General features: G+C 30.2%; 1 protein-coding gene across 1 annotated transcript in view; it reads left to right on the top strand.

The window, feature by feature from the left end:
* Window positions 1-5,306, top strand: part of LOC145258250 (solute carrier family 35 member B1-like) — a 48,640-nt gene extending 43,334 nt beyond the window's left edge. Inside the window, exon 7 of the mRNA XM_080116225.1 lies at window positions 4,450-5,306. Within this exon, the coding sequence (XP_079972351.1) occupies window positions 4,450-4,650 (201 nt within the window). The 3' untranslated portion in view covers window positions 4,651-5,306. The remainder of the gene's footprint in view (window positions 1-4,449) is intronic.
* The last annotated feature ends 19,963 nt before the right edge of the window (window positions 5,307-25,269 follow it).

The raw sequence follows: 25,269 nt of genomic DNA on the forward strand, positions 1-25,269 counted from the left end.
CATGTGTGATCCATCAAGCTTCTTGGATTATACATGGAACACTTTTAAAGAACCCTGTGGAAGTGATCACTTCCCTATTATAATCAATTACAATAACTCCATCCAAAACCACATACCCAGGTGGAACACAAACAAAGTCAACTGGGCCCAATTTAAAGAACTTTGTTCACTAAAATTAACAGAACATCAAATCCAAACAATAGAAAAATTCACGGAAGTACTCATAACAATAGCCAAAAAATGCATACCCAAAAATTCTCCTCCTGGAAAACAAAACAAACCATGGTTCGATCCAGAATGTAAAACAGCCATTAGACAGAGAAAGGCAGCCTTAAGAAAATTTAAAAAACAACCCACAACGAACAACTTAATAGAATACAAACACCAAAGAGCTAAAATTAAAAAAACAATTAAAGAATCCAAAAGATCCTGCTGGCAACAATTTGTCAACAAAATCAAGATCACCACGAAACCCAAAACAGTCTGGGAAATGATTAGGAAAATAACTGGAAAATATAATCCGAATCCAATCAAACACCTTCTCACAAACAGAAAATAACTGATAAAAAAGATATTGCTAACACACTAGCTAAAACCTTTGCCGGAAATTCATCATCAAAACACTACAAAAGACAATTTCAAATACTTAAGAAACATGAAGAAAAGTACAAAATAAACTTTAACTCCAAAAACCAAGAGCCTTACAATGTCTTCTCACTCAATGAACTAGAAACCGCCATAGAAAAATCCCATAACTCAGCTGTAGGACCAAATGAAGTGCACTACAGCTTCCTTAAAGAAATTCCGCCCGAATCATTAAAACTCCTTCTCAAAATTTATAATAAAATATGGGAAACAAAAGATTTCCCAACTTCATGGAAACAAGCAACAATAATACCGATACCCAAATTGGGAAAAGATACATCAAACCCAGAAAATTACAGATCAATAGCTCTCACAAGCTGCCTATGCAAAACGTTCGAAAGAATGATAAACTACATAACTATTATATGGTATCTAGATGACAACAAAATAATTTCTAAAATCCAGTGTGGATACCAAAAAAATCGAGGATGTATAGACCACATCACTAACCTCGAAAATTACATCAGAGAAGCTTTTACCAATAAGGAACACGTAACATCTGTTTTTTTCGATCTTGAGAAAGCATATGAAACTACCTGGAAACACAGTATCATAAAAGATCTCCACAATATTTGACTAAGAGGCAGACTACCTGAATTCATAAAAAACTTCCTAACAGACAGATCTTTCCAAGTTCGCATAGACTCGACTTTATCAGACCCACAAAATCAAGAAGGAGTGCCCCAAGGCAGCATATTATCAACAACTATCTTTAACATAAAAATCAATAACATTATAAAAGAACTCTCTCCTGATATACATAGCTCCTTATATGTAGATGACTGCTCAATCAGCTACAGATCTAAATACACTCACACTATTGAAAGAAAACTACAACATAACATAAATAAAATTAATAAATGGGCAACTAAAAATGGTTTCAAATTCTCCAAAACTAAAACAAAATGCATCCATTTCTGTAACCAACGCAAACTCCACTCTGACCCAACCTTACAGATTGAAGGTGAAAAAATTCCATTCGTAAACGAACCCAAGCACCTGGGAATCATTTTTGACAAAAAACTAAATTTCATTACACACATCAATCACATCAAAACCAAATGTAATAAAGCATTACAACTCCTAATCAAAACCTTGGTCTAAAATACTACACAAAACTTACAGCCAACCCCACAAACCCAGCACACAATAACACTTTAAATCCAAACCGTAAACACCTTTTCGACCAAAAAGAAAATGCAATTAAAACCTTTGGACTTAAAATAAAATCGATTTCCAAAGAAGCAAATCTACCCATAACCAAAATTTACGAAACTGTCCTATTCAAAACCCCTCCCTGGAAAATCATATCTCCTAACATCGACCTAAGTTTAAGTAAATATGAAAAGAAACATACTCATCCAATAACTTATCATGATGATCTCGATAAAATCAAAGAAAAGTATCCAGACCACACACACATCTATACAGATGGGTCTAAACAAAATAACGCAACAGCCAGTGCAGTAATACTCAATAAATCAATCAAAAAACAATCAAACCTCCCACAAGAAACCTCAATCTTCAGTGCTGAAATACATGCTCTAATCCTAGCTCTCAAACTCTCCTCCAATAACAAAAAAAAGCAAATTTATAATTTTCCTTTCAGACCCCCAATCTACTCTAAAAGCGATTAAAAATAAAAAGATGGACAACCCCCTAATTGCAAAATTACTCCAAAAATTAACTGAATTAAACAGTAAAAAAGAAATCATTTTCTGCTGGATACCGAGCCATTCCAGTATTAGCAGATTCAGCAGCAAAAAACGCCTTAAATCTCCCAATCGATGCAAATTTTAAAATTCCATACATAGATCTAAAAAGATGTATCAGCGCATATACAACAGAAATGGCAAACCTACTGGAATGAACATTCTAACAATAAACTTCACAAAATCATGCCAAAAATCAAAAACAAGAACAAAATACGAAACTAAACAGAAAAGAAAAAGTCAAACTAACAAGAATAAAAATAGGCCATACTCACTTAACCCACTCATTTCTCCTAAAAAAAGAAAGCCAACCCATCTGTATACCTTGTCAAACACCACTCACAATCAAACACATTAATTGAATGTACTGATTTTGTAACAGTAAATCGATTCTACAAAGAAAACAATATTAAAGAGTTATTTGATAAAAACAATCCCCACACCGTACTCTCATATCTTAAAAAAATTGGCCTTTATAAAAAATTTTAGAAAGAACTCTTTAATACAATGGTCCTGGATATGACCTAAAACTATATCCGATGGTGAGGCCCCAGCTTGCAGGCCTTGGGGAGTGTGGAGCCACCCTTTGTCATTGCTCCCAGGTCCACTCTGACGCGGAGTGGTAGTACCTGTTAGGGTCTCAACTATGGGTTAAATAGAATCCGACTTAAAAAAAAATATACTCCATTAAAAAATCGTTCCTCAAAATCACTAGATTCGGCATTAAATAACCTGAAAAAGGTTGATATGCCGTAAAACAAAAACAACCAACCAACCAACCGAGTAAAGCCGGGCTGAACTGCTAGTATGCAATATTTTTAAATACATATTAACAATTTTTATACTTACAGTTTCATACGCATGCAATCTTCAATGTATGAAGTGATAATTACTGCTGGTCAAGAGATTCTGAACCTAATCACAAAGCCACCGTTAGCTTCATAGGCTAGTGGCTTTCCTCCAGACCACTAACAACTAATACTTGAATGGAAGGAAATTAAGTACCTATGAATACCATTTCAGTGGGAATTCACAGTTGACAGTCAGAATGTTCAACGACAGGAAGTCAGAATGATGCGTTTTTGTTAAAAGTTGACTGCCTTTTCTTAATTCTCTAAATAGGGCTCCCTTTTAATTTCTCAAAGGGGTTTTAGAACTATAATATTTTTTAGTAAATATTAACAAGGTGTCTGTGTACAAAGTGACATGTATATCTATAAAAGTGAGAATGTGTGTGTGAGGACACTTCTCAACCGATATACTCAACAGATTTTTGAGCTACATACCTGAAATTTGGTATATAGGATATTCAAGCATGTGGAAAAATTGTTTTAGTCAGTTTTCATCCAGAAAAATTAACTGCTAAGGGGTCAAAATTGATATATGGAGGTAGTCAGATTTTTATCTCTTTGCTAACTGTTCCATGAATGCGCATGCATGAATAGTTTACATAACAGATTCATTATTTTATATATATCTATATATATTACTCATTGATTTTTCTATAAAAAAAAAAGAAAGTATTTTAGAAAATGTGTTTAATTATCAGAATATCTACTTTCTCTCTCTCTCTTTCCATTTAATGTGACGTTTTCTTTTGTATAGAAGTCAAATTTTATTTTTAACATTTTGCAAGCTCATGGTTCAGTGGGTCAAATTATATTCTGAATGGTCTTGCCTAATCATTGGTTCCAAGTTTTTCTTTAGCATTCAACCTTCCTGCTATTCAAGACATCTATGCATCTGAAGTGGTTTATCCAGGAGAATGAAAGTTCCACATAACCATTAGTGGATAATTGATATTATTGAAAAAATGCATGAATTTTCTATATATATAGCAATTCATCGCATATTTAGCAGTACCTTTAATACATATACATATAATCCTAGAGTGGATGAAACGCGGAATATTCAATGTAGCTTAATTGCCATATACGTTTTATAAATTGCTATATATATATATATATATATATCAATTCATCGCATATTTAGCTATATATCTTTAATACATAGCAGTACATTGTTTCTGTCATACGTTAAAATATGAATTCTTTGCACATGTTGTAATTCAAATTTTTTTTCTTTTTTCCAGACTTTTATTTTCATTACCGTAGCCAAATTTGGACCATTGACCTGTTCGATCGTCACAACCACTCGCAAATTTTTCACCATTCTTGGCTCCGTTATTATTTTCCAGAACCCAATGTCATCACGGCAATGGCTTGGCACTGTTTTTGTATTCTCTGGACTCGGTCTAGACAGTTTCTTTGGCAAAGAAAAGAAAAAGCTATAAAAATGAAAAAGACATTAAACAAAAACATAAAAAAAGATATGAATGATTAGACAGGAAATGGACAAAAATGCTTTTTTTTTTATTTAGAGCACCACTGAACAATAATATTTGACTTTATTCTAACCAGGAATTAAAGTTTTGAAATCAATTTCGAATGTTACATAACCACAAACTGAATGAATGCTGGACTTGTTCGATTATTAATAGAAAAACAATGTCCAGTGTTTGTTAACTTCATAATTCTTCCACATTCATATCATTTTGAGGCCTTTAAATCAGTGGATAAAAGGTAATTTCTGGCTAGAATTAAAGTTTAAATATGAAAGTCTAGTATCATGGATCATTTGTGCTTCAAAATCAAAGAAAAATAGTATTTCTTGACCATGCCTGTGCCATATCATTGAATGAACCAACAAGGACAAAAACAAAAGAAACTGGTAAAAATGCAAGATATATCAATAAATGGCCTTATGCCTTGTTTGCAAAGACTACTACTATGTACCATTAGTAGTATTAATTGCAACATATTTCCATCACAAAGACTACTACTCAAAATCTACTACTGCTACTCTTAAGTAGCAGTAGTTGTAATAGTACTTAAGACAGTTTTTACTTTATGGTTGAGTTGGGGGAGGAGATATCTCATTTTGTGTTTATAGGGGTGAGGGCTTTTAACGTAAAAAAAAAAAAAAAGAAAGAATTTTATTGAAGAGCAGGTATCTTCAACCATGCATTTTGTCTGTTCACATTTGATTCTTATAGTCTGACATAAGGCTATGATATCAGGAGCATCTAGTCAGAATCAAACTTGCTAAATAAGCTTTGGTCTTATGTTTTTGACTGTTTCCCCTCATATTTGGTTGGTATGTACATAACATTTCGTCCATTATACAAGTTGGTTGTTATTCGGGTGTCTTTTGTTTGTAACTGGTAACCGTTGGATGACAGCAAAGGTCAGCTGAAAATGCCATGAATGTATGAAAGTCGAATGATGAGTGCAGTATGAAATTACAATGCCTTATGTCAGAAACATTAGTTCTTGCCCAGAATTCCGCCTATATTAAAAAATAAGAATAAAGAAATCTGTATGATGTACATACCTGTGACAAAACGAAAATATCATATTTCAAAAATCACATAAATTGATAAAATAGTTTTATTTTTATAAAGAAAATTATTTTTTATGAGTATCTGAGAAGTGGCTGTCTTGCCTGTCATTTCAAAAACAACCTACCCCCCCCCCAAAAAAAAACAACAAGGGAGACAACTCAACTTTGTACTAGATTTATATTGCGATATCTTTGAATTCCCATTAATTACTTAAAAATCATTTTCTTTATAAAAAATAAAACTACTTGATTAATTTGTGTAATTTTTGGAATATGATACATCAGACTTTTCATTTTCGTTTTTAAATATAGTGGAAATTTTGGATAATAGCCGAAACGTTACATCAGACATTTTATCAACTATTTAATTTACTAAGAGGCCATGCTCTTTCACTAGTTTATAAATAATGTCCACAAAAAACACATCTTACTTCTAATAAGAAATTGGAACTTCACTGCTGAAAATCTAAACTTAAGTGTGGTGCAAGGTTATGAACGCATTAAGGAGAGATCTCTGACACATACCTTAGATCCTATTTTTTTTAAGTAGCATTAAAAAAATTGGGCATTGTGCATTATAATTGGGTATATAAAAATGCAATTTGAAATACAAACACTATTACCTAATTGTGTCATGTCGAAATTAGTACAACTTCCAAAAATTATGAAAAATGATTGAGTAAAAAAAATAATTGAGAAAAAATAAAATTTATCGAATGCAGTTTTATCAGTTTCTTCTATTGCAGACAATTCCAGGTGAGCAACGGACTTATCTCCCTTGTTTTCAGCAAACTTTCATGATTTCATATTAGAAAATTGTGAATCAAAAATCTATGATAACAATGTTATTTTCATAAAAATATTTTTCACAGATCTTTTACTCTATCATTTTTCATCATTTTTTTTTTTTTTTTTTTTTTTTTTTTTTACTAATTTTGACATTACACATAACTACAGAATAATGTTTTTACTTAAAATTCGTATTTTGATATCTAATTATCATGCACATGCATTAAAAATTTTTTTAATAAATTTGCTGGCCATGGAAGTTAACAATATCTGTGGCAAATTATCATTTCTATTAATCAGTAAAATTTAATTTGATAGTTATACTAAAGTTAACCTCTCTTGCTTTAATCGGTCCTTAAACTGGTCATCACCATAAATCAAATGAATGACTTACTTTATATTTCTCCCATCATATCTATAAGAGGGCCTTTTCATCTGTTAGAAAAAACCTTTTGAAACTTTTGTTGAATTATTTTACTTTTATTAAAAAACATAGTCAAACATTTATGTAATAAGTTATTTTATAAAAATATAAGTGAATGAATTTAAAATTATAGTGTTGATGGTCTCAACTTTGTATTATTTGGATCATTTAAATTAGATCCATATTATTTTAAATTACCTTAATTTGAAGGTTATACTCAAGTTAATTTATCTCACTTTAATTATCCTTTAAACTGTTGATCACCATGAATTCTTTCTCCATCTTTCTTCTCCCTTTCTCTCTTCATTTTCCTTTCACTTTCTTTATCCTTTCTCAGTATCATCCTTACTCACCCCTCTTTTTCATTTGCTCTTTTCTCCTTTATCTTCTCACCTGCTCTTGCTCCACCCTTACCCCCTTTCTCTTCCTTTCTCACACTCTGATCCTTATTTCAAATTTCTTCCCTTTCTGTCAGTTGGCCTGTCATGCTTAAGTTTGAAACAATTATATTTTCCATAGCCTTCATACAATCAGATCTAGTTAATGAAATCATTTAAACTAGTTGGATTTGTGTTTCTGAATTTCTGAGATAAGGATTGATAATTTGTATTGAACTACTGTTCTCATCTTGAGTGTTATTTTCACAATGTTTTCGCTGATGTAATCTCCAAACTTATTCAAATGTACCTTGTCAAACTCTGGAATCTGATGGAATTTTGAACAGGACCCCTTATTTAATCCATGGTGTAGCACGCTCTCAATCCATGGTGTAGCACGCTCTCAATCCATGGTGTAGCACGCTCTCAATCCATGGTGTAGCACGCTCTCAATCCATCAGCCATGGCTGAGTAGAAATTCTAAGTAATTTGCAATAATATTCTTAGTATCGTCTGCACTAACTTTTCAGCTGAATTTTACTTAAAATTTTGTGTTATGCTACGATACTAAGAATATGATTGCAAATTACTTAAGACTTCTACCTAGTTGTAGCTAGTGGAACAGGAGTAAGCTATCCTTGTGGATTAAATAAAGGGTTCCATTTGAAATTCTGTAAAGATTTCTGAGTTTGACAAAGATTTCCCAAGTTAGATAAGATAAACTTGAAAAAGATTGGAATCTACATCGTCAGAACATTGTGAAAATAATACTGAAAATGAGAATAATTACAGTTAAATTTGTATCAGTTATTTTATTTATTTTATAGTAATGCAATAAAATCTGGTTAGTTTAACAAAGAGACTAAAAAAATCTTTAGGTTGGAGTTAGTATCTTTTTTTTTTTTAGTTAACTCAGATTTGGATTAATTTAAGCTATTTCCTTGCTTAGTTGTGCTAGGCAAGTAATTTAAATTTTACAGTAAAATTTAAAGTTGGGAACAGATAATAAATTCCTCATGCTTTGACATATTTTTTGTTAATGTTGAATTATTTGTTTCTTCAAATTTTAGAGATGATGATTGATAATTTGTATTATTTGGATTTTATTTTCACGTTTGAGCTGATAAAATCTCTAACCTTCTTCAGTTTTAGGCCAAACTTATAACTAAAAGAATTTCAACCTGAACTTTTTTGTTACTCTGTAAAGGTAGATAATTCTTATTCCATCAGTTATGATTGAGTTGAAATCTTAAATAAGGAGGTTGAAGGTTCAATACTCACTACAGGCAATAAGAAAAAAAAAATACTTAACCTTCCGATTAATTTATGGCTGATACAATAAGGACAAACTACCCTTGTCAATTGCATAAAAGGTTCAGTGTAAAATTTTGTATAGATTTTGGAGTTCAAAACGGTGCACCTGAATGAGTAAGGTTGGAGGTTACATCTTGAGAATAGTAGTCTGAATAATCTAAATTGTACATATTAATTTATTATAATCAATTTAAAAATTTTTCCTTATCTCATCCCTAAAATGTCGAGATTATAATGAAACAAAATCTTCTATTTTGAAAGAGTTGAATAATTCTATTCAAAATGGCATCTCTGTCTCAACACCTGTGAATGCATGATTAAAATTCCAATTTTTTTATGCATGTTTGCATTTGAATAGTTCATTATTCAAAAACCAACATTTTCTCTTTTTAGTCGATGGATTAGTTTATTTGAAAAAGGAAGTGACAGATTGGTGAACGTCATACAAACAACGGATCTGAGTATAAATAAATTAAGATAAAACAAACATCTTTTTTCTTCTTTTCACCCCAAACAAGGCATATTATTACTTGGATGTAAGGGTCTACTATTTAGGATCGTACAGGGGACTATGGGGAGTTGAGCAGCAAGATGTCTGTTCATATTATTTTTCAATTTCTGCATTTTAGTACAGTGAAGGAAACAGGGAAGGAATTTCAAAGTCTAGCAGCCTAAAGGATAAAAACTGTTAGAGTAAAATGCTTTTCCACATTTAGGGATTTGAACAGTGAAGGGGTGGGAATTTGCTACTTTTCAGGTAAGCCGGGAGTCGAGGGGGCCCAAGTGTGCTAGGAGTCCATCAGACCACATTCCATTAAAGTACTTATTAATTAAAACAGACACAGGGATGCAACATTGTGGCAGTGAAGCAGAAATTGGAGCTTGGTTGATAGTGCAGGAGTTATTAGATTTGAGTCTTTTTTTCACTCTGTCATAAAGGGAGAGACAAGTGGTAGATGCATCAATCTAGATGTGGCAACAATACTCCATGCATGAGTGAATGGTGGCTTTGTAAAAGTTGTAAAGATTGTCTGGCAAACTCAATTATCATGAGACAAAAACTGCATTATTTATATCCATTTTTCTATTTTTAAGTCAATCATCATCATTCAATAAATAATCGTACTGATCTGAGAATGATTAAAATCAGACCAGCTTAGTAAATGTTTATTTTTATGTCACCATTTTGTAACTATTAGGTTGGTGTAAAAATAATGTTGTTCAACTTCAAAAGATCATAACTCCTTTCATAATAAACTTTATTAATTGAAATAAGAACCATTAGAATTAACACATTTTTGCCAATGAGAAACAAGTTTAATTATCCTATTTGCATAGAAATGCAGAGTTCTGGAAGCGATGAAGTCATTTAAGGCCGATTCGGTATCATCTTGACTTTTGAAACATTTTTCGCGCAGGAAGTTGTTGAGATGCTTGAAAAAGTGATAATCGGTGGGGGAGAGGTCCAATGAATATGACGAATGAGGTAGTCTTGTAGCCCAATTCATTCAGCTTCTGAAGGATCAGTTGAGCAACATGCGGGTGAGCGTTGTCATGGAGGAGAGTTGGTCTCTTCATATTGACCAATTTCGGGCACATACATTGGAGCTTCTGGTGCATCAATTTGTCGGCAGTACTTCTCTGCTGTAATTGTTTTGCCCAGATTCAAGAAGCTGTGATGGATGAGACCAGCCACAGGCCACCAAAAAGTCACCATAACCTTTTTCTTGTGCAATTTCGGCTTCGGGAAGTGTTGTGGAGCTTCTCCGGCATCCAACCACTGTGCCGAACATTGCTGGTTGTCGTAGCGGATCTACTTCTCATCACAATCCGTTTGAGAAATGGATCATTTTTGTTGTGCAGAAGGAATGTAGAAGATGCCTCAAAACGACAATTTTTTTTTATTATCGTTCAATTCATGCAGCATCCATTTATCCAACTTTTTTGGCTTCGCTATTTGCTTTAAATGGCGAATGGTTGTTGAATGGTCGACCTCGAGTTCAACAGCAACTTCTCGTGTGATTTTGTGAGTATCGGTTTCAATTAAGGCTTTTAAATGTTCATTATCAACCGCAGTCGGTTGACTGCAACCATCTTCAATTTTGAGGCTCTTGTCATCATAGCAAAATTTCTTGAAACATTTCTTATATATAAATAAATTAAGAAATCATATATAAAACATGGCTATATATATAAATAAATTAAGAAATCATATATAAAACATGGCTATATATATAAATAAATTAAGAAATCATATATAAAACATGGCTATATATATCAATGAATTAATTCAGAAATTATATATAAAACATGGCTATGTATATCAATGAATTAATTAAGAAATCATATATAAAACATGGCTATATATATGAATGAATTAATTCAGAAATCATATATAAAACATGGCTATATATATAAATGAATTAAGAAATCATATATAAAACATGGCTATATATATCAATGAATTAAGAAATCATATATAAAACATGGCTATATATATCAATGAATTAAGAAATCATATATAAAACATGGCTAAATATATCAATGAATTAATTCAGAAATCATATATAAAAAATGGCTATATATATATCAATGAATTAATTCAGAAATTATATATAAAACATGGCTATATATATCAATGAATTAATTAAGAAATCATATATAAAACATGGCTATATATATGAATGAATTAATTCAAAAATCATATATAAAACATGGCTATATATATAAATAAATTAAGAAATCATATATAAAACATGGCTATATATATAAATAAATTAAGAAATCATATATAAAACATGGCTATATATATAAATAAATTAAGAAATCATATATAAAACATGGCTATATATATCAATGAATTAAGAAATCCTATATAAAACATGGCTATATATATCAATGAATTAAGAAATCCTATATGAAACATGGCTATATATATCAATGAATTAAGAAATCATATATAAAACATGGCTATATATATCAATGAATTAAGAAATCATATATAAAACATGGCTATATATATCAATGAATTCAGAAATCATATATAAAACATGGCTATATATAAATAAATAGAAATCATATATAAAACATGGCTATATATATAAATAAATTAAGAAATCATATATAAAACATGGCTATATATATCAATGAATTAAGAAATCATATATAAAACATGGCTATATATATAAATGAATTAAGAAATCATAGATAAAACATGGCTATATATATCAATGAATTAATTCAGAAATCATATATAAAACAGGGCTATATATATCAATGAATTAATTAAGAAATCATATATAAAACATGGCTATATATATAAATAAATTAAGAAATCATATATAAAACATGGCTATATATATAAATAAATTAAGAAATCATATATAAAACATGGCTATATATATCAATGAATTAAGAAATCATATATAAAACATGGCTATATATATCAATGAATTAAGAAATCATATATAAAACATGGCTATATATATCAATGAATTAATTCAGAAATTATATATAAAACATGGCTATATATATATCAATGAATTAATTCAGAAATCATATATAAAACATGGCTATATATATCAATGAATTAATTCAGAAATCATATATAAAACATGGCTATATATATCAATGAATTAATTCAGAAATCATATATAAAACATGGCTATATATATCAATGAATTAATTCAGAAATCATATATAAAACATGGCTATATATATCAATGAATTAATTCAGAAATCATATAAAAAACATGGCTATATATATAAATAAATTAAGAAATTAATATAAAACATGGCTATATATATAAATAAATTAAGAAATCATATATAAAACATGGCTATATATATAAATAAATTAAGAAATCATATATAAAACATGGCTATATATATAAATAAATTAAGAAATCATATATAAAACATGGCTATATATATATAAATAAATTAAGAAATCATATATAAAACAGTGCTATATATATAAATAAATTAAGAAATCATATATAAAACATGGCTATATATATAAATAAATTAAGAAATCATATATAAAACATGGCTATATATATAAATAAATTAAGAAATCATATATAAAACATGGCTATATATATCAATGAATTAAGAAATCATATATAACACATGGCTATATATATCAATGAATTAATTCAGAAATCATATATAAAACATGGCTATATATATCAATGAATTAATTAAGAAATCATATATAAAACATGGCTATATATATAAATGAATTAAGAAATCATATATAAAACATGGCTATATATATAAATAAATTAAGAAATCTTATATAAAACATGGCTATATATATCAATGAATTAATTCAGAAATTATATATAAAACATGGCTATATATATCAATGAATTAATTAAGAAATCATATATAAAACATGGCTATATATATGAATGAATTAATTCAGAAATCATATATAAAACATGGCTATATATATAAATAAATTAAGAAATCATATATAAAACATGGCTATATATATAAATAAATTAAGAAATCATATATAAAACATGGCTATATATATCAATGAATTAATTCAGAAATTATATATAAAACATGGCTATATATATGAATGAATTAATTCAGAAATCATATATAAAACATGGCTATATATATGAATGAATTCAGAAATCATATATAAAACATGGCTATATACATGAATGAATTAATTCAGAAATCATATATAAAACATGGCTATATATATGAATAAATTAAGAAATCATATATAAAACATGGCTAAATATATCAATGATTTAATTCAGAAATCATATATAAAAAATGGCTATATATATCAATGAATTAATTCAGAAATTATATATAAAACATGGCTATATATATCAATGAATTAATTAAGAAATCATATATAAAACATGGCTATATATATCAATGAATTAATTCAGAAATTATATATAAAACATGGCTATATATATAAATAAATTAAGAAATCATATATAAAACATGGCTATATATATATAAATAAATTAAGAAATCATATATAAAACATGGCTATATATATAAATGAATTAAGAAATCATATATAAAACATGGCTATATATATAAATAAATTAAGAAATCATATATAAAACATGGCTATATATATCAATGAATTAATTCAGAAATCATATATAAAATTAACATATGTGAGAAAACGATATTAATTTTGGCACCAACCTAATAATTCATTGTTTATTTTTAATTTAATGATTATTTTTATCCTTTAATCATTATTTGGGATTGACAAAATCAAGATATTTCTTTTTCCTGCTTTCTTCTTGAGAAAAAAGTTACAGTGGTTAATATTAGAGCAACATAAATCGACTCTTTTTCACTTGGAATATTCTTAAAAAAAGTTTATTTGAGAGTCACCACTTATCAAGACCTGAAGGCCACTTGAGAATAAGGGTTAATGAATGTCAGGTGGTTGGTAAGATAACAGTATAATGGTCAGTAGTGGTGGAAATTGGGTAGAATTTTATTATTGAAGACAACGGTTCAAGAAGAATTTGTTAACATTGGACTTGAAAACGACCATGTTGTAGTCAGCTAGAGTGCAGCCCTGTGGTATAGAGTTTAAATATATTCTGTTCAAGATTTAAAGTATTGCCCCATAGTTTCCTTCTCTTAAGAATGCAGTTTGCATTTGTTGTCTTAAGTGTTCATTATTCATTTGTTGTCTTAAGTGTTCATTATTATTTTTTGAAAATTTGTATTTTCATTGCATGTCATATTTATGATTCATCGTTCTTATATGATTGTTAAGAGATGGTTAATAGTGGCACAGTGTGTTCATATGACAAAGCAAGTCTTCATCTAACAAAGGTTTGCCATCACCTTCCATCCTTAAGTAAGCCTGCCTCTGGTCATGGTGAACACTGTTTTCCCAATCAAACTTTTTGTAGTCATTTATTCATTTCGTATGAATGAAATTTTATTATTGACATTCGTTTCCCTGATATCTTTCTAGTTAGAATTCTTTCTAGAAAGACAGTGAGTACTTACAAGAGGGATCATGTTAAGGTTGCCAACATCCTTAGTGAATGTGTTTCTGTGGAACAAATTTGACTTGAACTTAGCACGCCTAGATTGTCAGTCCATGTAGTTAACCACTTAGCTACCATCACCTCCCTTTTTATAAACAATTTAGTCCATTGGAGAGCCATGACTTTTGTAGCCATTAGTAATACTGGATACTGCTAATTTAGATTTTCATAAAATTACGTAACATTCTTTAGTCCGACAGTGGTTTTGTTGCTTTCAACTGAGTTTTTGTTCTGTCCAGTCCTAGAAGTTTCATTCTACCAGGCTTTACCTTCTCTTTGAGAAAGGATTAGTTTATTGCAAATCATGGAGGCAGCCCTACCGAGGAATGCCGACAGAGATGCACAAGCATTTTTTTGTAGGTTAGAGTGCAGTGATATCTGAATACTACACTTGTGGTGTCTAACCTGCTGGCGAGAAGGTAAATAATATGATAAGTTGAACCCTTCTCTTATTAGAGTGAAAATAGATAATCATAATGGTACATCTGTTTATGATTGCTAGCAGGTATTCAAGAGACTTTCACCTAACATAGAATATCTGGTTCTTGTTCAGAATTCCTCATATATTAAAACATCAAAATTTAAAAAAAATCTGTATGATATGATGATGAAATGAAAATATCATATTCCAAAAATTATGTAAATTGATCAAGTTCTATTTTTATAAACCTTCAACCAACCATTAAAAAGGTTAACATGAACAAACATGGAATGGCAGTAGACAAAGGAAGAAGAATCTTGTCTTATGTTGAAGGATGCAGTCATTCAGAGCAAACTGCTCATGCACTTTGGTCCAAAACTACAAACATCAGTCATTGTAGATGCCAATCCTGTGGGACTAGGAGCAATACTCAAACATTGGTACTATCAGATATAGAAAGAAGCCCTTGCAAAAAATTCCACTTTTATCTTTATGGAAAGAACCTTTTTTATAATTACTGCCCATCAAGCATTAAACAATTATCTTCAATCCTACTCATAATCTCTGTGCACTAATTTTGCAATGATGTTTATGCCTACAACAATGTGATTACACAATAAAATACATTAATGGTAAAGTTAATCTGTTGGGCATACTCTCCCCGCAACCTATAAAGTATTAAAAGGTAATCTCATGTAAGAGTATTCCCAAAATAATTACACTATCAGAGATAATTGAGATATCTCAATCGGATCCAACCATCACAACAGTGACAAATGAAATACAACAAACTTGACAAATAAGTTAACGGAAACCTTTAAGCATGTGAGGAATGAACTAACAACAAAACAAGGCATACACTTCAAAACTTGCAGAAACTAATTTTAAAATTGGTGCATGAAACATATATGGAATAATGGAAATATGCATAGCACGAAACCCAAAGATAAACCATCATCAGCTGCATATGACTCAACTGAAACAAAAAATATTATACATGGACATCTGTGGACATTTCTGTGTGTGTGTGTGTGGGGGGGGGGAGGTTATGTTATCGAAATAATCAATGCACTTGTTACCAAACCCACCAGGACTGATACAATCATATCTACAATCCACAAGTGTTCCTATTTACTTGCCTCTGCACGAGGGCAATTAGACACAAGGTCGGTTTTTAACGTGGAGAAAATCCAGCTCCCAAAAAGAGGGACTCTGGATAGGAACACTAATAGAAATTGTCTAAATCATGAAGGATGTCTCCTCCACTGACCGAGGACAGAAAAGGTGAAGTGTAGCATCTGAACAGATACTACACTGTGATCTTAAGTGTTTCTACAAACGTGGCATTCCAACAATTATCGTTTCACATAATGGATCCCAATTCAAGTTCTTAGAGTTCAATCATTTCTACAAAGAATGGAGCCCCAAACTAAAGGAAAGATCAAGCGGTTCTTTGCAACCATGTGAAAAGCCACTCGGATGATTAACATTGAAAATAAGTTGATATCCATCAAATGCACAGAACACCATATAAGAAAACCTTAAAAGTATGCAAGCAGTAGTTTGGAAGAGTAAAGTAATTTGAATGCGAAGCAGATGTGTTTTCTGCTATATAGAGTATAAATAGAACCTGTTCAGTTGAGTCAGGAGCTCTTCAGTAAATACAAGGAAGATACAGTAAAAAAAGCAATTTTATTTGATATCTATCTTGAAATATCATAAATAACTATTAACATTTCAGTTATTGCATTTTATTTAAAATCGAAATTGAAGGTAAACCTATTGATTTGACACTTTTAACACAGCATGGCCTTTTATTTATGACTAGCGTGGGTACCCGGCGTTGCCCGGGTAGTTGGAGGTGTGTGTGGTGTTAAATAAAAAAGAAACCGGGGGGGGGGGTAGGATCGAACCCGAAGCCCTGAGGCGAAGTTTGAAAATAAAATCGGCCAGCCAGAATGAGTTATTGAAAGATGTTTGAATTTATTTAAGTAAGAACCAAATTGACAGGTGTGCGCATGGAATTCATTGAGCGTTACGACGATGGAAGCTATTCAGCAAATGAGGTCAGTGACCAGGTTTGTTTGTTATAAGCGAAGTATAAAAAGAAAACATAAAAACGACCGTTAAAACTTAAGCGGGGGGGGGGGTAATCAAAACATCGAAATAAAACACAAAAAAACTAACGTAAAAAAGAAAACAGAAAAACGAAGACGTGAAAAATGGCTTGAATAAGCCTGTTTCGATATTAAAATTTAAAAAATCGGTGGGTACCCGGGTGTTTTTGGGTGTGTGGTCGGGGGTGAATAAGTGAAGTAAAAAAAAACAAACAAAAACAAACGTTACATGAAAAATGGCTTAAATAACACTGGTTAAATATTTAAATTTAAAAAATCGAAAAAAAATGAAAAGACATCTCACACCACGATTCGAACCCAAAAGATTTAGATAATGAACCAACCCGCTAACCAACTGACCTAACGCGATGTACATGAAATTTAGTCAGTTTTTCAACTATTTAAAGTAAATCAGGTCATGACGTCATCTGACGCATGCGTAGAACCGGTTGTCGTCACGAGAGAACCGTTTTTGTTGACCTCTCCCTGTTGAAAATTGTCGATTTCGGGGGTGAAAAAATGAACGTTTTTGGCCAATTTTTCGATATTTTTCGAGCGAAGGATGAAGTTTCAATATGATACTGAGTTTGTGAATTTTTGTTCTGCCTGTCGAAAGTTTTTAGCAAACACACAAACATACACACATACATTTTCGCTTTTATATATATATATATATAAAATATTTGAAAAATAAATCTTGCAAGATTTAAAAACTAAGAAAAGAAAACCTGAAAAATTCAAATTAATATCAATGTTTCACCTTCATTAGTAATTCATCATTTTGCACACACACATACACACACGTGTATATATATATATATATATATATATATATATATATATATATATATATATATATATATATATATATGTGAATGTATGTATGTATGTATATATAAGAATAATGGAAATAGTATTCCAACGATATTTCATTGGAATACTATTTCCATTATTCTTATATATACATACATACATACATACATAAAAATAAGAAAGAACAAACCAAACGTTTCATCTTTATTGTGAAGTTTCGAAATATTGATGAACACATAACTTTTTTTTTTATCTCTATGTGTGTGTGTGTGTATATATATATATATATATATATATATATATATATATATATATATATATATATAAATAAATGATTATTAAAATGGAAAAAAATCCGACCATATGAAATTTAAAATGGCGGTGGAGAGACCTAGAGACAACATTTCGCCCGTCTAATGCAGGCTTGAGAAAGCTCACATAAGACGGGCTTGATATATATAGAGTTGCATATATATGTATGCATATGGGCATATATATATATATATATATATATATATATATATATATATATATATATATGTCATTGACCATCCCTCTTTAGAAGCCTGCATAAGATGGGCGAAACGTCAAGCCTCTAGGTCTCTCTGCCTTCATTATAAATTTCATATATGTATATATATATATATATATATATATATATATGTATGTATATATATGTGTGTGTGTATATATATATATATATATATATATATATATATATAAAACAATAAAATTACAAATGAATATCATGAAACAATTTATTATGAACTGTAAAAATAGTTATGTAAGTTGGGTATTTAAATAGAGTCTTTGGATTTTTCTTCTGTGTGTGTGTGTATATATATATATATATATATATAGAGAGAGAGAGAGAGAGTATTTCAAAATATTATGTTGTCTTATTAATTTAAATTACAATAACTCCTTTTTTTATGGTAATATAGGTGTCATAAATGAAATAAACTTTTATATTCATTTAGAGGACAGAATATTTAGGAAATAAATCTGGCAGGATGTGAAAACTACAAAAAGGAAAACAGGCAAGCTCAAATTGATATCAATATTTCGTTTTCATTAGAGACAAGAAACAAATAGAAAAGTAGCAAAACTCAGAAATAAATATATAAAAATAACTAGACGGGCAAAAGTTATAGCTTGTTGCCTTAAAAAGATGATACCAAATTGATGGTTGAATATTGTTAAATTTGTACTCATTTTTGCATTAAATCCCTATTAATCTCTAACTGTGCATCAAACAGATACCATAATACTTTGTTTGCTTGCATCTTATCCTAATAAAGCTCCATACAGAATTTCAGCCAGATTGGTTAAGTAGTTTCCGAGACGTAGGATAAACAAAGAGAAATATGATATAGAAATGTTACAATATTTCAGTGCATGATTGTACTTGAATAATTCATTATTTAAGAATCAATTTTCTTTTTCTTGATTCAAAATTTAAAATAGGAAGTGATAAGTTGTTAACAGTCACATGCAGAAATAGGTGCACAGGTGTGAGAATATTTGATAATAAATAAATTACTAAATATTTTCATGTCTACAATTTGCTTCATGATTTTCGATTGACAGAATACAAATATTTTTCTTCCTCACCCCCATCCTCATGGCAAAGATTGCAGATGATAATATTGGAATGACACAAGTACATCTTTTTTTTCTATGGCTTTTGGAATTTTCTTAATATTTTTGTTGGTAATGGTGGAATAGTTTGTTGTTCAGTTTCCTATCAAGTTAGTGTTAGGGTTAATATGCCAATATCAAACTAACAAGTCATCATTTTTCTGTCTTAGGAAAACAAAAGCTCTTCAAATTTACTCCAACATTTAAAGTCAAACCAGTCGCATTTCTCTGGATTATATATTTCATAAAACTGAATAGACTACAACTGATCTTGTGAGGGTATGCATCTATATTCAAATCCATATTTTAATGATCCAGTTTCCTATTGAAAAAAAATGCCCATGAAAGGCCAATTATGGCACATTCTAACCAAAGGAATTCTTCCATCAAACAATGGATGAAATTTAAATAAGTAAAGCATTCATTTTACTATATGATTTACTTCATTCATAATGATTTTTTTAATTGAAAAAAAAAAAAATAAAAAAATAATAATAATTAATTTGATAATGGTTCCATTCAGTGTAATTTAACATTTCTTTTGGCTTGAAATGCAATAATTTTTTTTTATTTCAGAATTTTTGAGATGAGGATTAATAAATTGTATTATTTGGACTATTGTTCTCATCTTAGATATTTTTCTTACAAAGTTTTTGCTGATGTAACTTCTATTCTTCTTCAGGTGTATCTTGTTGAAATTTTGAAATATTCATGTAGAAATCTGGAATTTCTACAGAATTTTGAATAGAAAGATTAATTTCATCTATGGACGTAACTTGCTCTTGTTCCATCAGCCATAACCGGGTAGAAGTCTTAAGTAATTTGCAATTGTATTCTTAGCGTGATACTATCGACCCCTCCCCTTAAGTGTTAGGATGTTAAATAACAAAAAAAAAAAAAAGGGAGAGAAAAGAATTTCACAAAAAAGTATTTCACACAAAAAAAGCATTTCACAAGTATTTCACACAAAAAGTATTTCATAAAAAAAAAGCAAAACAATGAAGATAAAGTTGTTCGCCAAGATACACAACGAAAGCTGAATAAGATGATTAATCAAGATGTACCAATGGATTTTGTGACAGTTTATGGCAATTGGGAACGGTTTGTGGACAGTCTTCGCGTTTTAATGGTTGACACCAGAGTTGAGTTTTGAGTTTGACACAGTTGAATGCAAGTCATGACTCGGATTGACATGAACTATCATCAGCTAATGAACTCAGCCTCGTCAGAACATAGATATAAACTTTAACATGTAGAAAATCGATGGTGTCACACACCCACCCAGAGTGCAACTGAATATGTTAGAGTTTGTGTTTTGCTTTTATTTATTATTTTTTTTATATACTTGTGAGCAAGTGCAACTGCTTGGCAGTCACAATTGTGTAAAAGATGATGACACAACAAGAAGAGAAGATAAAGGAAAAGACCACCGAAACAGCATTGGGGTTGACAATTGTCAAGCTGGGGTAACGCATGGCTTTATCACAGTGCCGCTCATACTGAGAATTGAACCTTCAATTTTCCTTTCGTTTAAGAGCTGTATGAAATTATAATGATGGCAATATCAACATTTCAGGCATATTTACATGATGATAATGATAATAATAATAATAATAATGATAATAATGATAAGCTATAACAATATCATGTATGTTATCACCCTACACTTATATATATTATTTTTCGTTTGATCATAAGATGCAATACAAAAAAGTATTTAAAATAAATAAATCTGACGTCGGCTAAAATGTGAAAATCGAACAAAAATACACATTCTTGGCCTTCTGTGCAATGATGATGTAATAATATTGTGATATGTGCCTTCAAACTGGAGGTCTATAGAGTGGAAATATGTTACAAACTGCTACAAAGCTTTTGGAGAGTGATTCTCAAGTAGATATATTCTGAAAAATATTTTAACCCAGAAAAGTATGTTTTAGATTGAACAAATACAGTACAATAATATTGTAAGGTTTGTACCTAATGTGCATAGAATGGGAATATTTTTAGGCCCAGCAGCAATAACAGATGAAAGATACAACTATGGAATTTTCATGGGTTCTGCTAGTGTATATTTAACACTAAAAATAATTATTCATGAAAAAATTAAAATCATGATTATAGATTTTTTTTTTTTAGTTATTGGAATGAAAATCAGCAGATTATATATATATATATGTGTGTGTGTGTGTGTGTGTATAATCTATAATAATAATAATAATAAAGCAGAGATGTAAAGTAGAAATTTACAATCAGTTTTTACTGTTCGGCAGAATACTCTAAAGCTGGCAGCTAGGTGCTCTTTAATGCGCTGAGTTTCAAAGGATGCAAATTCTTCTCATCAGAGGAAAAAACTGTTAGCAAAATAATCCAATTTAACATCCCATGTATTTGCTGGTTGCTGCATAGGATGAAACTAAAAGTCTTATGATTTGTAGTCACAAAACTTAAAAAACATAAGAAGATAAATATGGAAAAAAGTTCATACAGAGTTCAATATTAAAATAAAAATAACCAACCGTAATTAAAGAAGTCCAGTGTAATGGAGGTTATTATTTGCAGGTTCACTTCCGTTGTTGAAATTGAAAATCAAAGCGTCAGAAATTGGAGTTCAAAAATTTGAAGACCGCCAAAAGACCGCTTCCATTTTGGCTGGATTAAAAGTTGAAATTGATTGGGGAAAAGAAAAAGAAATAAAAAAGGAACGCAAAGTTGAAAATGGTTTACGCGTTGTCATGGTAACGAGTGTCAGACGACCGGAAATGTAGCAGACAGATAGATTTTCACATTTGGGGTTGCTATGTGGTTAGCTAATCTTAAGAGAAATTAGAGGAAACCCTAGGGTGTTTTGTAAGCATCAGTAAAAAATTAAAGGGTTATTGGCAATAGTAATAATATTAGCAATATCAATTAATAATAATAATGATAATGAAATCGTGATGAACATAATAATAAAAAATAATTCATATATATGTATATGCATATATATAATCTTCTTTCTCTATATATGCATATATATAATCTTCTCTCTCTATATATGCATATATATAACCTTATGTATATATGTATCTTATTTTATGTATATATTTATTGGTATATGCACTATATATATGTATATATATAATCTATATATATATGTATATATATAATCTATATATATTTATATATATGTATATATGTATAATCTATATATGTATATATATGTATGTGTATATATATGTGTGTGTATGTGTGTATATATATGTATGTATATCTATATGTATGTATATATTGTGAGAAATTTCATATTCAACCGCCATGTTTCTTTTAGGCCGCCTACACGGCTTGGTAGGCGGTCTGAGATTGGCTTAAATTTGAATGTGGCAGGTGATTTGACTTGGCGTCTTTTTTTGAATTCGTGTGATTATTTTTCAGTCTGAAAAAGAACACGGAACGATACAGATTCAAACCGGTGGTTCCCTCACTAGGGAGCCAAGACAGTTCCTTCATGGACACCAAACAGTCGGTGAATGAAGGACTCATCTCTACAAGCGGAGACATCTTATTTTGCTGAACCTATTCAAATCAAGGAGGACATTCTACTACTGTTCGGCATGTTATTATCCGATTATTGGAACTTATCTTATTTCTTCTTGAGGCCCATGGGGCTCACATTATGCCTGATTATAGGCGTCTTCATTCCCGCCATGTTCTCCATGATTTTCATGGATCCTTCCAAAGGAACAATGAACTAACATTCCAAAAATAGGAATTCATACTAAAGGCTCCATGCGTATGGTAGCAAATCAGATCACCATTTTGCAAAAGGACTTACCAAAACCAAAGAACTTTCATTGCTGTTACATTGTGAATAAATTTTGAGTTTAAAGGTATGGCTTTTGTTTGTGGAATTCATTTGTTACTGCAGGGAGGAAATTGAATGTGTATGAAACAAATTTCTCAATATATATATAGATGAGCAAAAAAAAAAAAAAATGGGCCAAACAAATTTTATTCATTTTATCGCACTAAATGCTATATTGAACAAAGAACAATTTAACAAGGAAACTTAAACGAGACTAATAACACAGAACAAGACATTTACTTTAATAAATGGTTAGGGTGGAATCGCATTTCCTTCTGATTTCTTTAAAAGATCAATCCTTTTAGACATGCTCTGAACCAAAGTGGAACACTGTGAAGAGAAGATGCTATTCCATTCGCTTTGCACAGCTTCCCACAGTTTGTCATTGTTCGAAAAATTCTTACATCCAATGCATGAGATATTATGGACCAAATAATCTTGATTAGGTTTAAGTCGGGGCTTTGACGTGGCCAAAATATTACATTAATTGAATTATCAGAAAACCATTTTTTATGACTTTAGCAGTGTGTGCAGGGGTATTATCATGTTGAAAAATAATGTTCTGAGATATTCCCAGCTTCTGAATACTTGGTAACAATCCTGTTTCTAATATTCGAATGCATTAATTGACTTCTCACATCTAATAAGTTCCCCAACTCCTGCTACAATAAAAGTTCCCTATATCATTATCCATCCATTCCGGTGTTTACTTGTCATTTTTATGCAACTTGGTGAAAATCGTTCTTTAGTTCTTTGATTGCACCATTTCAGAGCAGCGATAGCATCAATAACAAGACAAAATCTTGATTCATCTGACCAGAAAAAATTCCTCAACCAGTCTCTATTTTTCTTGACATAATACGAGAAAAATCTCTTTCTATCATTGATGTTCTTAGATAAAAATGGCCTCTTTGCACACCTTTTAGAAGAAAATCCCATTTCTTTCATTCGTCTAGATATTGTAAATCTAGAAAGAGAATTCCCAGCTCCTGTTTTGAATTCTTTGCTATGGTCAACATAAGTCTTCTTTCAATCCTTCAAAACAGTTAATTTAAGCCTGTGGTCGTCTTTCACAGTGACTGCTCTAGGGCGACCAGATCCAGATTTCCCTTTTACCAAGCAATCGACTTTGAACATTTGACCAATTCGCTTCACTACAGAAAGAGATGTTTTTACTTTTTCTTTTCTTAAAATATCAAAAATCTGCTTGTAAGTCATTTTGGATTGCCTTAATCCTGCAATTCGGTTTTTTTTATATCCTCGCCAAGATGCGGTCTTACCATTTTTAGGATCATTTTTCAACTTATGATATGCTATAATAATAATGATCTGCAAAATAGACATTTTCAGTTAAAATTAACAAAAATTCATGGAAAAATATTGAAAAATCGATTTCTTCTTTCTTTTACTCTTGGTCAATTTTTATTTTGCTCATGAGTGCATAATCTTTTATATATATATATATATATATATATATATATATATATATATATATATATATATATATATAAATGTTGTCTTATCCCCTTTAAAATCTTATTTTTTGTATATACATATATATCGCAACTTTAAATAACCTTCCTAATCTATTAGCTATAGACGTTTCCACATTAAACTCATAGCTCTTAACTTAGAAACAATCTATAATTTATGACTACTCATTCCACGCAATTGATTTGCTTCATTTTTGTGACTTTTGCTGATAATTTCA

Source organism: Euprymna scolopes, chromosome 33 (assembly GCF_053919585.1).
Source record: "Euprymna scolopes isolate OS-2025 chromosome 33, ASM5391958v1, whole genome shotgun sequence".
Taxonomy (NCBI): Eukaryota; Metazoa; Mollusca; class Cephalopoda; order Sepiida; family Sepiolidae; genus Euprymna; species Euprymna scolopes.